Genomic DNA, 15,893 nt, shown 5'->3' with positions numbered 1-15,893 from the left:
AAAAAGTACCGTGCGGAACCCAAAAAAACTCCCCGCCTGGTGACCTTGGGGCTCCAAGCAGCCCGTCCTGAACCCCAGAGGACCCCGCTTTCCCTCTCTCATCGGTCCTTACTGGATCTTAGCCAAAGGGCTGATAGAAGCCAAGTGTCTTGTCTGGACAAGCCCTTCTACACCACGCCATCTCTACTGTATAGAGATGACACCCGTGACGCTAAACAAGGCTTACCCAGAGTGCTGAGGGGCACTGAGGCAGTTGAGCCAGGGGGAAAAAAAAATTGTAAATTGTTACATTGTCTTCTTATGGGAACACAATATTGTGTTAATAACTCCGGAGGTTCCAGGTCTGGGTTTTAACATCATGCCCGGAACAGGGTTTAAAGAGCAGACATAGTCACTTGTCTCCCGCCATGTGTCCCTCTTCATATCTGCCTAACTACGCCACATATTAACGCAGGACCAGGACAGACGCCTCTTACGAGGAGGTATTTCTCAGTAACTACCCCTCCCACCGGGTGTGTTGTGTTGGAGGAACAAGAAGAGGGAGGGACCGATGAGGAGGAAAGGGCGATATTTTCAACTATTTACCGGGAACACGCTGGACTTTAATCTGTTATTTTTAGTTTAAAATCTCCTTGATAGGTGTTAGAAATTCGACGCACCTTGAAATCCCATCAAAAACCACGCATTGTGATCGTTGTTAACGTCCGTTGTAGCAATAAAGCTGTTTGAATGAAAAAAAATGCCTACACCGAGAGCCTTGTGGCATACGGGAAACTACAGGTCCCATAATTCTCTGCCGTGTCGCCATTGGTTATTTCCTCCAGAGACTAACCAATCCTACCTAGTAGGATAGATTAACAAAAGCAAATTGTCAGTGACATCAGAAGGGACGAGGGGGAGAGAAAAAGGGTATTCATTGAAAGCTGGAGTAGTTGGCTGGATTGTTTGGCTTCGTCTTAGTGTTGTCGTTGCAGAACCCGGGCTGGCTTTTTTTGGGGGGGAGGGCAGAGGAGCCGGGATCCGGTCTGTGAAGGTGTAACGATCTGATTACTGGAAGCATTGCTTCGCCTGCATGAAGAAGATCTGAACCCGGGAGGAACCTGCTCTGTCTGTGGTCAGGAGGAGGTGAAGATCCTGGACTCGGACACTTGTGATACCCCCCTCTCCACATTGTCACCAGGAGTTGCCCCTCCAGCCCTTTATAGGGGTACCCCTGCAGGGTGATTAGGACTGATCCCTGAAGCTACCATCGACTCTCCAGGGAGGTGATCCCTCTTGATCACCCACACCCAACCCACCAGGGTCTCCCTCTCTTCGGTTTATCTCATCAAACACCCCCCAAAGCTGAATCTCCCCCATGGATACAGCATCTACTTCAACTTTTGATTCAGAGGTAAGTTTTTATCTCTTATTTCTCAATCTGCTTTGCCCCCCCCCCTCTCCTCCTCCCCCTGTCTATTAACTGCTCCTCAAATATGTCTGCAGGGACCCCTTAGAACCTGACCCTCCCTATCTGGCTGTGTCTCCCCAGCCTGTCCAGACGGTGGGCGAGCAGTACCGTCCACGCTATCGGTGTTTGACCGGTTTCCCATTACAACTTGCGCCATCTTGTCCTTGTAAGAAAAAGTAATTTTTTTTGGCAGCTCCCAGGATCTCAGATTCAGGGGCCCATGGATCCTGACACCCTTTTTATATGTTGATGGCGGATCTGGGGAGACATATTGTCGGAGGGAACGCACTCTCCAGGTATCTAGCTGAGAATAGATCTGCCTCTTAGGAATCACCATCTTGAATCGAGTTCACTCCTAGGACTCCCAGGACTGCCCTCTTGCCCAGATTTTGGGGGTGCTGGTGCTTTAATACAGAATAAAGAGCCCCGATCCCCTAAATCATATCTAAGCTTATAGGTTCTGGTTGTTTTATGCAGCTATCTCCCTGCATGAGACCCCCCCCCCCCCCGTACAGAGCTGGCTCCCACACCCCAGCCTTCTTGGGGGGGGCTGCACTTTCAATAAGACTGATCCAATCTGAATTAAATACCCCCACCCAGACATAGGGGACCGGCGGTAAACACCCCTGACACAGCAGCTGCTAAGCCAGCCTTAACCCCCCAGTCCCCAGAGAACCGACCGATCAGTGCTGGGGTACATACCCCTACAGTGAATTGTGGGGGTGCTGTCCTGATGTCTGGGGGGCTTGCATCTGAAACCCATCTTTAAGTTACTGGTCAGCCATGAAATGTCACTAGCGAGTGGGCTAGTTTTCCCTTTAATTGCTTTGTGGGGTGAACCCCCACTTTAAAGTGTCGACCCCCCACCTTTATGTGCTCCCACCTATGTGGAAATGGGGGTGCTGGATAGGGGGGAAGGGGCAGATGATTGTGGGCTACACCCACTCCCTCTATTACTTCTAATATTTCTGCTTGGCTTTGTTTAGTGTTGCTGATTATCTATGCAGGGGGTGCCTCTGTTTTGGGTGGGGGGCAAATTCCCAGATAAAGCTCAGGTTGGGGTGATTTATGGAGGGGTGGATGTAGGAGGTGGAGGTTGGGGGGCAGCAGAAGCAGGATTGAGGGGGCATCGCCTGACCTTGTTAAATCTGGGATTTTGAGAATACTTGCATTAACCTTTTATGAAGCCCATCTAGCAGACAGCATTGCTTTATATTTATTGCCCCCAAAGGGTATTTTTATTTTAGGGGAACACGGAACCTGTTGGGGGGGGGGGGTTGAAAAGTACAACGTGTTTAGGGCAGACAGTGGGGGAGGGGAGCCACCCCATCCCATGATGGTGCTTTCAGATTGTCCAGTGCTGAGATATGCACTTGCTGTAGAGGAAGCCTACGGTAGCTGCACCCCAGCAATCTGCCCCCTGCTTCCCCCATGTGTGCCCCACAGTTGGGTAAAATGATCATTGTGTGTCTGGAGTGTAGCCAGGAGGAGGGGTTGGTTATATTGTATCCGTGATCAGGGTGTGTAGGGTAAATGTGGACTCCTCCAGAATGTGCCCAGTACAAGCTCAGCCAGACTGGTTGTAGGGGGACCCATGGGGTGTGTGTGTGGGGGGGTCTGGCCATAACTACAATAGTGGGCTTTCTCCCCTGCATTATGCCTGATCTCTCTGCCACAGCCTGCTGCTTAAATCTACGCTGCCTCTTTAATGCCCTAGTGTGTTAACAGGGGTATTTGATCAAAGTTGCCCCTTGTCCAGTAGAGCAAGTCCCACTTCCCTTATCTGTCCAGTCCCCTGTCTGTGGCTGGGTGCAGTGGTGGCTGTGGCTAGGCTAGCTGTCACTCACAGCAAGCCCCTCCCCCTGGGCTCTCCTCCTGCTGTGTCACTGGGGCTAGTGGTGTCCCTTAAGGCTGCAGTCCCACTGCTTGTCATATATGGAAGTCCTAACTTCCCAGCTCTATTACAGGATTATTAGTATTTAAACACAAGGCATATTCTAATATTGCAGCTATTAACCAAACCCCGCCCCCTAAGTAATAAATAATTGTTTACCAAGATAATTGCTTTGCCTTTTATCCAGACCTTTGATCAGACCTTTTTTTTTTTTAATAGTCATAATGGAGGATTCAGGGATTGTCTATGAGAGGCGGGGCTAGGGGTGAGTTTAACTCTTAATTAGCCAGGGCAGTGCTAGCATTAATGGTATGCAAATTTGATCAAACAACATAAAGCGGTGTTAGATCAGCTTATATTTATAGCGCCAGGTGATCAGATGGCTTCTTTAATTGGAAACACAGAAAATACATGTTGCAGGACTGTAGGGATTGTAATGGTGGTCCGCAGCGTACATTTTTTTCATATGCCCTTGGTTTATGGGTAGATTTGGTGATTTAAGGCTCCTAGGATTTGTCCCATGGTTAAAAATGGTTAGAATGGTTAACCGTATGTGTGCCAGCACTGGCTGTCTGGCCTCACAGGGTTAATGCTCTGGGCAGAACGTAGACCTCTATCTGCCACAAGTTGCAGTACAGATAATGTACAGATACAGATAATGTACAGATACAGATTATGCTGCTTTATTGCGATGGCTTTAGGGGTAACTTCCTGACCTTATGCGATCCATTCTATCGGTAAAAATGTTCATTTTCTGTAAATTAACCCTGTAGATGCAGTGGCTCAGGGTCCAATGAAGGAACAGAATAAAACTGGCTTTCAACAGCATGTATAATATATATATGTAATTTATATAAAAGGAAAAATTAACCTCTTCATCCCCATGCCACAGGTATAGCCTCTCATAATCATAATCGTAATACAGGGTGTGTATCGCCCGGGGGTGTGTATCGCTTACGTGGAGGAAAGAGTCAGACGGGGCTACCATCTATAAACTACTGAAAATGTGTGCATATTCTTATATTTTCCTTTCCCTGGGTGCATAAATTAGACCTGTAATCTGCATTATTTATATGCCGCGCCTGATCCCAATCCGATCGCTTGTCCGGGCTTTACATGTCATATGATTAACTCTGTGTGTGCCCGAGGAGCCTGTGTCTCCTCGTTTTGGGCAATATCATCCGTTTTCGGCTTGCTTTTTTTTAGCCTTGGCTGAAAGGGTTAAGTAGGTAGGTCTTTGTTAATGGAGGAGCTGTCTCGGAATGGTGTCATTATTGTCAAGCGCCTGCCCTCTCCACCGCACAGCGCTCTCGTTTAACTCCTTGCTCCCCATGGGCATGTCGCCTCTCTGGCACACAAAGGATTAGAGGTCAGTAGGTGCCGGAGCAGCGCTACCGGCACGCGGGTTTATAGGAATTCAGGGATATTTCATCGCTTTTCTTAGAATGCCAATAAAAGAAAATAAAATGTTTTGATATTAATCATAATGTGTTGACTGATTAATGTGCCTCCTAGCAGAAGTGGTGGGATCGGCATACGGCTCCTGAATCTAGGAAGAGACCCACGACTGATTAAGGTCTGAGTCTTTACAGCAGGAAAATCGGGGGGAGACTAGACGGGGGGAATGGGTCTGATCTGCCGTCACTTTTTTCCGTGTCCCTCAGTAATATTTTGAGCCGTAGAATGTCGTTTAAAACGCACTTTTATGAAATTAGAAAGGTCTGCACTTTGTCATTTTTGGGGCACTTGTCTGCCTGAGTGGCAATAAGTGGGTTAAATGCACCCCCCCCCCCCCTTTTGGCACACGTCTTGCCGATGCCCCGTGGGAGTGAAGGGGTTACTGGTTTGATGCGTCCATTTTGTGGCTGGCTCCGCTAGATGCGTATGATTTGTTTAGATCCGACACGCCCCCCGCTTATTGTTCCGACCCCCTGCAATAATATGCAAACCCCGTCAACTCCATCGAGTGCAGCGGGCTATCGCATGGTAACGGGCAAATCCACCCAATGAAGGGTTAAGTCAAAGCGATTAGACCGCCAGCGAGACGTAAACCAGTCGGCGAAGAGCTTCAGAGGATTCCAAACTAATCCTAAAGCGTTTAAAATAGAGAACCCCTCGCCCGTATGTAAAGGGTTAACCATAGCAGCGCTCTTTCTAACCAAGCATAGGGAGCCAGGTTTTGTGATGGGTTCGCTGCCCGATGTTATATGATGCGTTGCCTATGTCATTTGTTCCCGTTGTACAACGCTGCAGAATATGATGGCGCTATATAAATTAATTTATAGGAAGACAAATCATTTCTGGTTGACCCTTTTAAGGCCGGGCAGCACATGGCGCTCCAAACAAAAAGTGTCCTGGTAGGGCCAGTTACACCCGCCTTCCCTAAGCATTATGGGAATTGTAGTTAGGAAAAGCTAGTTAATATGTGCCAACCGGCCTGGATCTGTGTTATTTTTGTACGGCTGGGGTCCCGAAGTTGCCCCGATGGCTCCTTCCCGTTCTGATTCCTGATACACAATACGGGGTAGAATGTGAGATTATCACTTTACTGACTTAAATAGTATCCCCAAAATGTGTTTTTAAGAGGAAAAAAAAAAACCTGACCGGCCGAAGCCTCCCCACCCCGTAAGCCTCACTGAGTTAAAGTCCTGCTGTTGGTGGGCTTCTACCCTCCGGGGCTTCAGTGCGGGGTCTGTTTTGGAGGCCGTGGTGGGAGACAACCCAGCAATCTCTTTGCCGCTCTCCTGCAGGGTCCTCTATATCACTGCATTTGGGGGTTTGTGGCTTTGGGTAACTCCCAGGTGGTCTTAGCGCCCACGTCTGGTGGCACCTGTTTGCCCTCTGCGCACGTCCACCTCTACGGATGCCAAAAATAAAGTTATGGGGGGAATTAAAATGTGTGGGGGTCTTAAGTTCTGCACGGGCTTGTCCATTCTGGAGTTAATCACGTTCCACACCATTGCTGTGTGTTTTGACTTGTGAACCGTTGTACGGCGCTACGGAGTATGATGCCGATATAGATAACAATACTGTTATAACTTCTTTTCTAGGATGGAACCCCAAATTATACGAGGCGGAGGACCGTGGAGGATTTCAATAAGTTCTGCACCTTTGTTCTGGCGTACGCCGGGTACATTCCTTACCCCGAAGAGGTGAGTCTTTTATACATCTCACCAAGCTCTTATTGTAACAGGCGCTTTGGTGCAGTTACCATAGTAACCAATGAAAAGTCCTGCCGTTTTGTTCTAATAATCATAATGTGTATTCTTCCAACGATAATCTAGAGGGGATGCGTAGAACTAAAGGCCGGTAATAATGACGCCTCTGTTGTGGCTCTGTAAATGCGATGCACGCTCTGTTGTTTGGAACCTTCTTTTATCCTCAGACCCCTAAAAATGGAAGTGTGGGCTCTACTGGAAAATTGTCCTCACGATTTCTATAAGTAGGTAACGCAAATTCATTTCCACGCAGAGCGGCTTCTAGATTTCACGGGGACCATAAGAATTCTTTAATTTCATTAGAGGAACGGTTAACCCTTTCGGATTCATTTTAATGTAATCTGGGGGCTCTTCCAATTAACTATCGTGATTGTAGCTTCTCTGGTTATGACATCATAGCAGCAGCTTCTATATCGACATCCCGTGACTTGTTCAAATCCGCGTTCTAAACTTACTGCCCCCAACCCCCCCCCGAAAATGGAGTTTATGGAGCTCCGGGTGAAAGGGTTAACGGGCTTTTGGCAGGTGTCTGAGGACGCGCGTCTCTCGAGCTGAGCAGTCGGCCGCAGGTTAATTTCTCCACCCGCCCCGTGGAAATAATTGAGGGGAATAAACGAGTGTAAATCCAGTTCCCAGCGAACTTTATCGCGTTGACCCTGCTTCTGTTTTGCAAATTGATCAATCAGCCGCGGTAAAAGCTGGCGTTGTGTGTGGAATATCCAAGTCCGGCTGCGTCGTCCCGACGGCCTAAATCGGGAAGACCATTTAGAATCTTGTAGGTTGGCCCTTTGTAGGCGACGTTAATTCCTGCCCAGAACCCACCCGAATACTTTCTCCTTGAAGATGTTCATATTTTGTAGCTGGTGGATCAATAATTTGGGTTATTCCCACTTATTTATCATTAAATCTTAGCCTCCCGACTGGACTGAGAGTAGCCTGTAGCAGCGGAACATAAAAAACCCCACAAAAGAACTATTTTTGTGAACGGTGTTTTCAAAAGGTCTCACGGATTTTATGTTTTTCGTCCCCGTTTTCAGGAGGCTCCGTTAAGAGCAAGCGCCAGTCCTCCTAATAGCACCGGCAGTACGGTGGACAGTGACAGCTGGGACTCGAGATATCAGGACCTGCCGTCTAGCGATGCCCTCCCCATCAAAAAACGACGAAGTTTCGGCGACTTCAAGCACGAGAGGACCTACTCCAGCTCCATGAAACGCTCCAAGCTGGGCAGCTTCCTCCTGGACAGGAAGAAAATCGACAAAATCAAGAGGAAGAAGAAACTGAAGAGAAAGGAGCAGGAAGCGGATCTGAGCGAGCAGAAGTATATCGAGGCCTTCATCAAACTCGAGCCACCGGATTCGCCCGTCGAGGAGAGCACTCCGATGATAGATCATCATGCGTTGGACCTCAAGATGTCCCCTCCGCATATCCCACCGGAGCCCGTCATAGAACATTCCAGCACCAGCATGGACAGCGCCTCCGCCGCCATGGCGTACGATGAGGCGGAGGACGTCAAGTCCGAGTACTCGGAGGTCAACTTGGGCAAGCGAACGGTCATACGGCAGGGGAAGCAGGTGGTTTTCCGGGATGAAGACGGCACCGGAAACGATGAGGATATCATGGTGGATTCAGGTGAGAAATGATGTGTAAACCAGGTCGTTAAAAACGTTCAGCGTAGGGGGCAGCGTAATAAAAGTCAACAGGCAAACCCCCCGATGTCCGGTGTCTGTGTTGGAGAACCGGATGTGGCCGTCTGGTAGCCCCGGCCATCGGGCGGAGGGGAAATTGTCACGGTTTACTGGGATAACTCGTGATTCCCGTGATCTGTCGGCTGGCTCAGCCTCATGGGAATGGCAGTATGCAGCAGCTGGAGTAACTGGCAGCCGCCCTCACAGAGCTTCCTCGGTCTGATGAGGGGATCGGTGACATTCTACGAGTGAGGAACCTTCTCACAAACGTAGATACTGGTAGAGAATGAGCTCCGAGTTTGAACCCTGTGTAGAGATGGAAGGAGAGCCCAAACCATCTTCTTAACTTACCTGAATTATGGCTTTGTGCTGCCGGAGCACTTTTTGCCCCCCAGGGGGTAATTATGTGCAGAAAGATGGACGTTTTGTTGAGGTGCCAGCTAAGAACATGTTGAAGTGATTTGGATGTGTTTGATGTGTTTATTGGATGGAAGTGAACGTGATCTTTTTATTTCCCCCTCCAGATGATGAGTCGTGGCATCTGGTGACCTGCTTCTGCATGAAGCCCTTCGCGGGAAGGCCGATGATCGAGTGCAACGAATGCAACACTTGGATCCACCTCTCCTGCGCCAAAATCCGCAAGTCCAACGTCCCCGAGGTCTACGTCTGCCAAAAGTGCCGAGACACCAAATTCGACATCCGCCGGTCCAACCGCTCGCGCATGGGCTGCCGAAAGCTATTCCTGGACTAATGCGGCGTCCGGAACGGACGTACGCCGGGCCGAAGCACACAGGTCTATTACCGTGCAACAAGTTCTTCTGAGACTTTTTCAGAATAAAAACAGAACATATTTATGTTTTAATTGGGCACAAATTTATATTTTGTTAATATGCTTTTTGTTTTGTTTGAAGACCCAAACGGAAGGCTACGAGGCGTTCAGAATTAGCTGGGATAATCTGAAAAGAAGTCCAAAGTGTCCCGGTCGTTTATTTTTGTAGTGGTTTTTTTTTGTGTGTTTTCGATGGGTAATATGGCACTAACAAACGGGGGGGGGGGGGGGGGGTTGGTATTAGCCGTACGCAGGGACTGGATCCCAAATAAATACTCGTCTGTCTCCTGAAGCTGACCAAAGCAGGTCATGGAAGCCATCAAAGATATTTCTAGCGACAAGAACGTTGATATTGAGTTTAAAAATGTTCGTTTGGAATTCTACCGCAGTTCTAAATATCTAGATTTGTTAAAATATATATTATTAGTCTGATTTAAAATTTAAAGAAAAAAGAACATTACTGGGTTTTCTTTTTTTCTTTCATTTATTTTACTGGAGTTTGAGGTCCTTTTTTCTTTTAATTTTCATCGTGAAACAGGTGCATGTTTCTCAGGCGTAAGTACAGCGACGCATACACGGCTGTAAGAAAATTCACATTTTTGTTCCCCCTCGTTACTGGTTTATTTATTACGTGTTTGGTTTTAGGTGCAAACGCTTTTCATCTAAATAATAAAAAAAAAACTAATCTGTTGCCGGGATAAATAAAAAATATAAAAATATACGCAGTAGAAACATCGGGGTCCGCGTTTTAAAAACAAACAAAAAAAAAAAAAGTACACTTTACACCCCTCATCAACTAGTGGTTGCTATGGTGATAAAACAACTTTTTCCTTCCATAGCACCAGAAGATGACCCCATTTGCTGCTAATGCAAAAACCTCATCTAACATGTTGAAGTATCCCACCCCCCCAAACACACCCTAATAACTATTTAATTTGGACAGTATGGCACTTTTAGACCCCTCGCGTCTCTCTATTAGTCTAATTTGGCAATTAACCCCTTATGTGCTAGAGCAAAGACCAGCGCATGGTCTGCCCCAGATTAGGAGTTACTGGTTTTACGCGAGGTTCCTCCAGGATGCTGTTTGGGTTCTGATAAAGTCCTGGAGCGAGCGTTTTTCATAACCGCACAGTATTAACGGTGTGGGTTTTAAACAATACAAACTACGGGTTCTAGCCTTTGAGTCGTGTTCCAGCGGGCAGGGCTGACACCCGTAAAACCTTTCCCACTCATATATATATATAATTATAATCTACGTATCGGCTCTATAGGTTCTCACTTGTAACAGCGGATGCCCGTTTAACCCCCTGATGGCCAGGATGGCACACATCCCGCTATCAATAACTAAAAAAAAAAAAAAGTTTAAATGAAAGCTGTCCCTTTAAATAATTTCTATTGGATTCGCTCCCACGTCCCACCGTTCTGAATACAGTCCCGGCATAATTTAGTTTTCGTGCTGATTTATAGACCTTTGGTCAATTTTTTTTTTTGCACTTTTCCGTCCCATCGCGGTTTTATACAGACTTCCAGACTTTGGATTTCTGCCGGTGAAAATGCTTAGTTCTTCTTAATATTTGTCCTACTTTTTTTTTGGGGGGGGGTTCCGCTAAACGTATAGTCTTTTTGGGTGGATAAACCGAGCAAAAAATAAAAAAGATCTCAGAGTATAGCCATCCCTAATTAACAATTAACATGGCACTTAATATCGCATACAAACCTGTATATGTAAGGGGGCAGCCATCTACCTTTTAAAGCAGCCCCCCTCGTGTAAAGTGATGTATACCCCGACCGATATACTTCCGTTTACCGTTACACGCTCTGTTCTCGTCATATTACTCAAGTGCCTCCGATATAGTCTGATATAAGATCCATACGGCTGCTGTCAATAACACTCAATATATCAGATCTTGGTCATATGCGAGTGAAATTATTTTGCAACAATAACCGTTTTCCTATTGCTGATTGACCTTACGCGTTTTCTTATTCCTCCGTCGCGTTTCATCCGCTCGGGGAGTTTATTTCACAAGTCGCTTCTGTCTAATAACATTTCATTCACCGAAGTGATGATCGGGGGTCCCCATTTTTTTTTTTTTGCAGAATATCCTTAAAACTAGTACTACTTGTAGGGAGCTGGGGGGGGTTACGGCTTATGACACCCCATTTATTTATAATGGTATTAAAAATATTCTTTGTATGTTTTTTGTTTAAAAAAAAAAGAGGGGGTTCGGAAAAAAAACCTCTACGTTTTATTTTAATGATTATAATGGTTGTCTTTCTTGTATCTGAGGCGCCTCATTTAAAAGTCCAGAATGTCCCCAAAATGTTTAATTTAATATGCATTTTCCTTTGTAATTTTGTAATTTTTGGCTGCGTTGCACAAATGAAGCCCCCCCCCCGCACACCCCCAAGGCAGATAAAGTGTTGTGTATATGTACCGGGCACTTATTATAGGGATATGTCTTTAAAAGCTTGTGCAGATAATATTGAAGTGGTTTGAGTTCATATATAGACATCTCATGATTCTTAAATCGTTGTGTGTTGTGGTGAGCGAAACGCGTTCCCCGCCCCATGTTTCACTAAAAAAGATCACTATTTTATTATAAATCCTCTACAGATTTTTTTTTTTAAACGTGAACGTGACCAAACCGTACCTTAATAACTGATATCCCTTACCCAAAGCACTGTATAGTCTGGAAATATCGAGGGAAAAACAGGTAATTTTATAGAATTTTTTTTTTGTTTTTATTTTTAAGACAAAGTGTAATTTCTCTAAAATTCACCACGACCATCGGAATTTCTTTTTCGGGCCGCCGGGCTGAAAACGTAGGCTGTAGGTACGAGCACACGAACGCGGTGTAGACCCTGTGTCCGGTTTTCGGAGAAGACGTGGAATAATGTAACATAAAAGTCATATAAAGATGTGTCGACGTCTTAAAATTTGATATTCAAATTGCCGAAAAACTTTTCAAGAAATTTCAAAAGTGAGCATTTTGTTCGAAGGCGAACTTTGCTCGTTTCTTAACGTCTTTCCGGGTGTTGGTGTTTAAAGCTACTCTCAGTAATATCTCGCTCAACACCTGTGTAAAAATAAATAACACGTTAGATATTATATATATATACATATATATCTATTTTTGTTTTAATAGGATAATTTTGATTTCTGTTGGATGTTGTAGAATACTGAGAGAAATGTTGAACCTGCTTTCTGAAGACTGGGAAACATTGTGTGATTTACTATTATACAAGACTTGTGTTTTTTGCAAAGAAAATGTTTCTGTGAAACTCTGTAAATTTGTAAATAAAGATATCAATATTTTAAATTCTTCAAGTTCCAAAGTTCTTTATTACGTGGCGTTGGCTTAAAATATATAAGCATGGCGTTGGTTAACTTCACTCTCCATGAGTGATTTCTTAGGTTCCATCAATCCTGTAATAATAAGGTAATAATAACTTACTTCTTAGGTTTTTTTAGGTTTCTTAGGTTTCTCAGGTCCCATCAATCCTGTAATAATAAGGTAATAATAACTTACTTCTTAGGGTTTCTCAGGTTTCTCAGGTCCCATCAATCCTGTAATAATAAGGTAATAATAACTTACTTCTTAGGGTTTCTCAGGTTTCTCAGGTCCCATCAATCCTGTAATAATAAGGTAATAATAAAACTTGAACTTTTTTGCTCAAAGAACCTGTAAGCCCTGGGCAGGGAAGAGGTCCGTAGACTCTTGTTCTCCATCCTGCTTTGTTGGTCAATGCCAGGCAGAGCCTCATTAAGATGCTACAGACTAGCCGCATTCTCATGGAAATTAAAGGTCAGGGGCCGCCGTGGCATCTTTGAAAAGATGGCCTTTCAAACGAAACTTTCTTTCTTCTCGTTCCAAATCGGGACGGGTTAAGAAGCAAATGTCTGGAAATTCCAGCGGGGATTATCTCGTTTCATTTAAGCTTCGTACTTTGGCAAAATAACTATACTTTGTGTCTAATCTTAAGGTGTCCATCATGTTTAAATGGAGAATGGGTACCTGCACACGTTGCCTTTCTATTGTACGCCCCTCTAGTAGCGTAACGTTTCTATTGAAAATGTACATGGCACTGCTAAAAAGGAAAGGGAGAAATAAATGGAAACCGTGACAAAAAAGGAAAACAATGATTTGTGGGTAAGATCAATTGGTACTCACTCGTCGTACTGTGTGAGAAAGGTTGGTCCCCAACCTAAGGTCAAGTTAGCCTGAAGGCCAAGTTGTTTCTTACCTGTGTGCGCTTCACTCTTGAATTGCCATCAGTGTCATTGTAAGGCCACACCTTATGTGTCTTCTTTCCAAGCTCCATAAGTATACAGACAGCCATGAAAAAGAAAGGGGGATGTGAAGGAAAGGAAAATGACAATAAGAGATAACGGAAAATAGAATGGTGAAGGAAATAAAAGAAAGGAAAAAGGTAAGGAATGGTAAAGATAAAGGAACAGAAATAATAAGAGCTTAAAAAAGAACGGTAAGGAAAGGAAAAGAAAATAGAAAGAAAAAGCGAAAGGGAAATAAAGGGAGAGAGAAAAGAAATGTAAAATAAGAATGGAAGAACAATGAAAATGGAACCAAAAGGAGAAAAAAAAGTGTTGGGGGAAAAAAAGGGGAACAGGGATGAGAAGGGTAACGGAAAGACGAATTAAAGGAAATAAGGAAGGGAACGGTAAAAGGAAAATGAAAACAAAATAAATGGAAAAAGAACACAGAAGCAACAGGATAAGAAAGGGAAGGGAAATAAAGGCAGGAAAAGGGAGTGAGATAGAAAAGAAAGAAAACAGAAGGGAATTGGAAAGGGAAGGAAAATGAGAAAAGTGGAAATGAATGTAAAAGAAAGTTAAAGAGAAGGTCAGAGAATCAAGCTTTCCCCCACACTATAGATACTCACTCTTCGTGAAACAAAGCAATACATTTAAAAGCAGTCCTAGCTTATGTAAGCAATGGGTCCATATCTTGACTACCATTTACCTTTAGTGAGAGTCTTCAAAAATGTAGAAACCAACTTAGCAAACAATGACCAAAGCTGTCCTGCCTTGTCCCATGGGCATACCTGCTCCTCCGGCTCTCCAGGTCAATACCCGAATCCTCCGCGTCACGGGCTCATGATGCGCCTCACTCCACCCCGCGTTCCCCTTTAAATAGGGGTGTTTCCCGCAATGTAAGCAGGAACACCCACTGACACTGGCAGGAACGCTCACTGATATCACCAACGTTAGCTGGACCACACACTGACCTTAGTGTTCATTACGTACATTTCCCCAATCGCTACCTCGTACAGTTCAATATACCGATGTAATTATATACATTGATTAAACATTCACACGAGCGCGTGTTACAAACCCACGTAACGCGTACATCTTTACTTCCTGTTTTCAGCGTTTCATGAGGAAACCCATTATGTTTTAAGCTGGAAGTTCTTTGATGAAGGAGTGAAGGGGAGTCATTAGTGCCGCCCGATTTCCTCATTTTTACCAAATACCTCTAGGCCTCTCTCTACGAATGTGGTTTGTAACACCTAGCGGCCAAGACTCCCACCAGTGCGGTGCCATAAGAGGCCACCCAAGTGTCAATTAGGCCGGACAGTTTCTTCTGAACGTTCATCATAACACAGCTAATGAAGTTTGGTGAAAAGCTGAATGTTTTTCTGTGAGACGGGGAAAGGTCGGTTCTCTGGTTGTAAGGCCGGGTAGGTTTTGGAATCCCCCCGATGGTCCACTAGAGCTAATCCACTAGTGTGGATTTTATGTGGGACCCATTTCACGTCCTGGGCAGATAAGTCTACCAATGACAACTTGGACCCTTAAAATGCACTTTTTTTGTCCCACGCTTAAAAATGCCCTAGCCTATGGACGGTGGATAAAGGGAGACATTTTAATAACACCATCCATGGCCTAGGACTGGAAGGTACAAACTGAAGGCGGCAGTGGAGCTGGGTCCCTGAAGCACACGTTGGAAACCTCTGACTCCCCTGTGCCCCCCTCCTGTGGGAAGGAGGTCCTGCTGACATCACGGGAAACACATTTTTGGAGGGGCAGTGGGTAGGCAGTGGGGTCGTACCCCAACGTCACTCCCGCGACCCGGAGTTTCCCCGCTGTGGCCCGGAGAAGCGGCACTTCACTCAGAGTTTCTTGGCAATGCCCTAAAGACTTGTTTTTGGTGAGCTGCGGTAATACCTTTTGGCCAATAGCACTCCTTGAAGTCTTCAGTGGCCCCTGCCTTAGGGGCCCTCCATACGCTTCATCTAGGGAAGGAAAGGGCTCTATATATCCTCATATTGGGGGATTATCCGCAGAGGAGGAAGATGTGTCCGCTGGGGCCCAACCACTTTTGGAGCACATTTTTCACATAATCTCCTGAATTTAACTCTTTTTGCAACTAAAGTCAGCGAAACTGACATCTTTCCTCACTTGGATAAAATTCCCCAAAGCACAACAACGAAGCGTATATCAAGCCGTCGGCCGACTTATGACTTTGGGCAGCTGCTGGCCTTAAAGTGTCGGGGCAGCCGTGTCATCGGCAGCGTGGCCCTGAGTCGAGTAACTAAACATCCGCCGAAGGAAAAATGCAGTTTCATGATTGGCTGAAATGAAAGCCTTTTAACGCTTTCAGTGCCAAACAGGTGAGGAATCCATTTGCAGCAGGGTGTTGATGTTAGAATACGGGGACATGATTTTGGTGAGAGGTGCACATGGCAGGAAGCAGCAGACATCCCGTCTGTTTGACCAGTGAATCACCCCGCGCCGGGCATCCTTGGCAACGTGCACCCCGCTGTAATTATCACCCTGCATGCACGGAGGGTGATA

General features: G+C 45.5%; 1 protein-coding gene across 1 annotated transcript; it reads left to right on the top strand.

Annotated features, from left to right (window-relative positions):
• Positions 1–1,357: 1,357 nt before the first annotated feature.
• Positions 1,358–8,998, top strand: PHF13 (PHD finger protein 13). The gene is made up of 4 exons (XM_089493808.1): positions 1,358–1,393; positions 6,395–6,496; positions 7,600–8,191; positions 8,772–8,998. The coding sequence occupies exons 1-4, from the start codon at positions 1,358–1,360 to the stop codon at positions 8,996–8,998; spliced, it is 957 nt and encodes a 318-aa protein (XP_089349934.1).
• Positions 8,999–15,893: the final 6,895 nt, after the last annotated feature.

The sequence above is a fragment of the Sceloporus occidentalis genome, unplaced genomic scaffold (genome assembly GCF_023333645.1).
Source record: "Sceloporus occidentalis isolate IW3139 unplaced genomic scaffold, rSceOcc1.0.p SCAF_66, whole genome shotgun sequence".
Taxonomy (NCBI): Eukaryota; Metazoa; Chordata; class Lepidosauria; order Squamata; family Phrynosomatidae; genus Sceloporus; species Sceloporus occidentalis.
The sequence above is the reverse complement of the archived record's forward strand: the minus strand, read 5'-3'. Positions and strand labels throughout refer to the sequence as shown.

Excerpts from the sequence above, each read along its gene's own strand:
- PHF13 (XM_089493808.1), top strand. The coding sequence starts at position 1,358 with ATGGATACAGCATCTACTTCAACTTTTGATTCAGAG. Across the intron at positions 1,394-6,394 it reads CTTCAACTTTTGATTCAGAG|GATGGAACCCCAAATTATAC; the intron begins GTAAGTTTTTAT and ends CTTCTTTTCTAG. Across the intron at positions 6,497-7,599 it reads ACATTCCTTACCCCGAAGAG|GAGGCTCCGTTAAGAGCAAG; the intron begins GTGAGTCTTTTA and ends CCCCGTTTTCAG.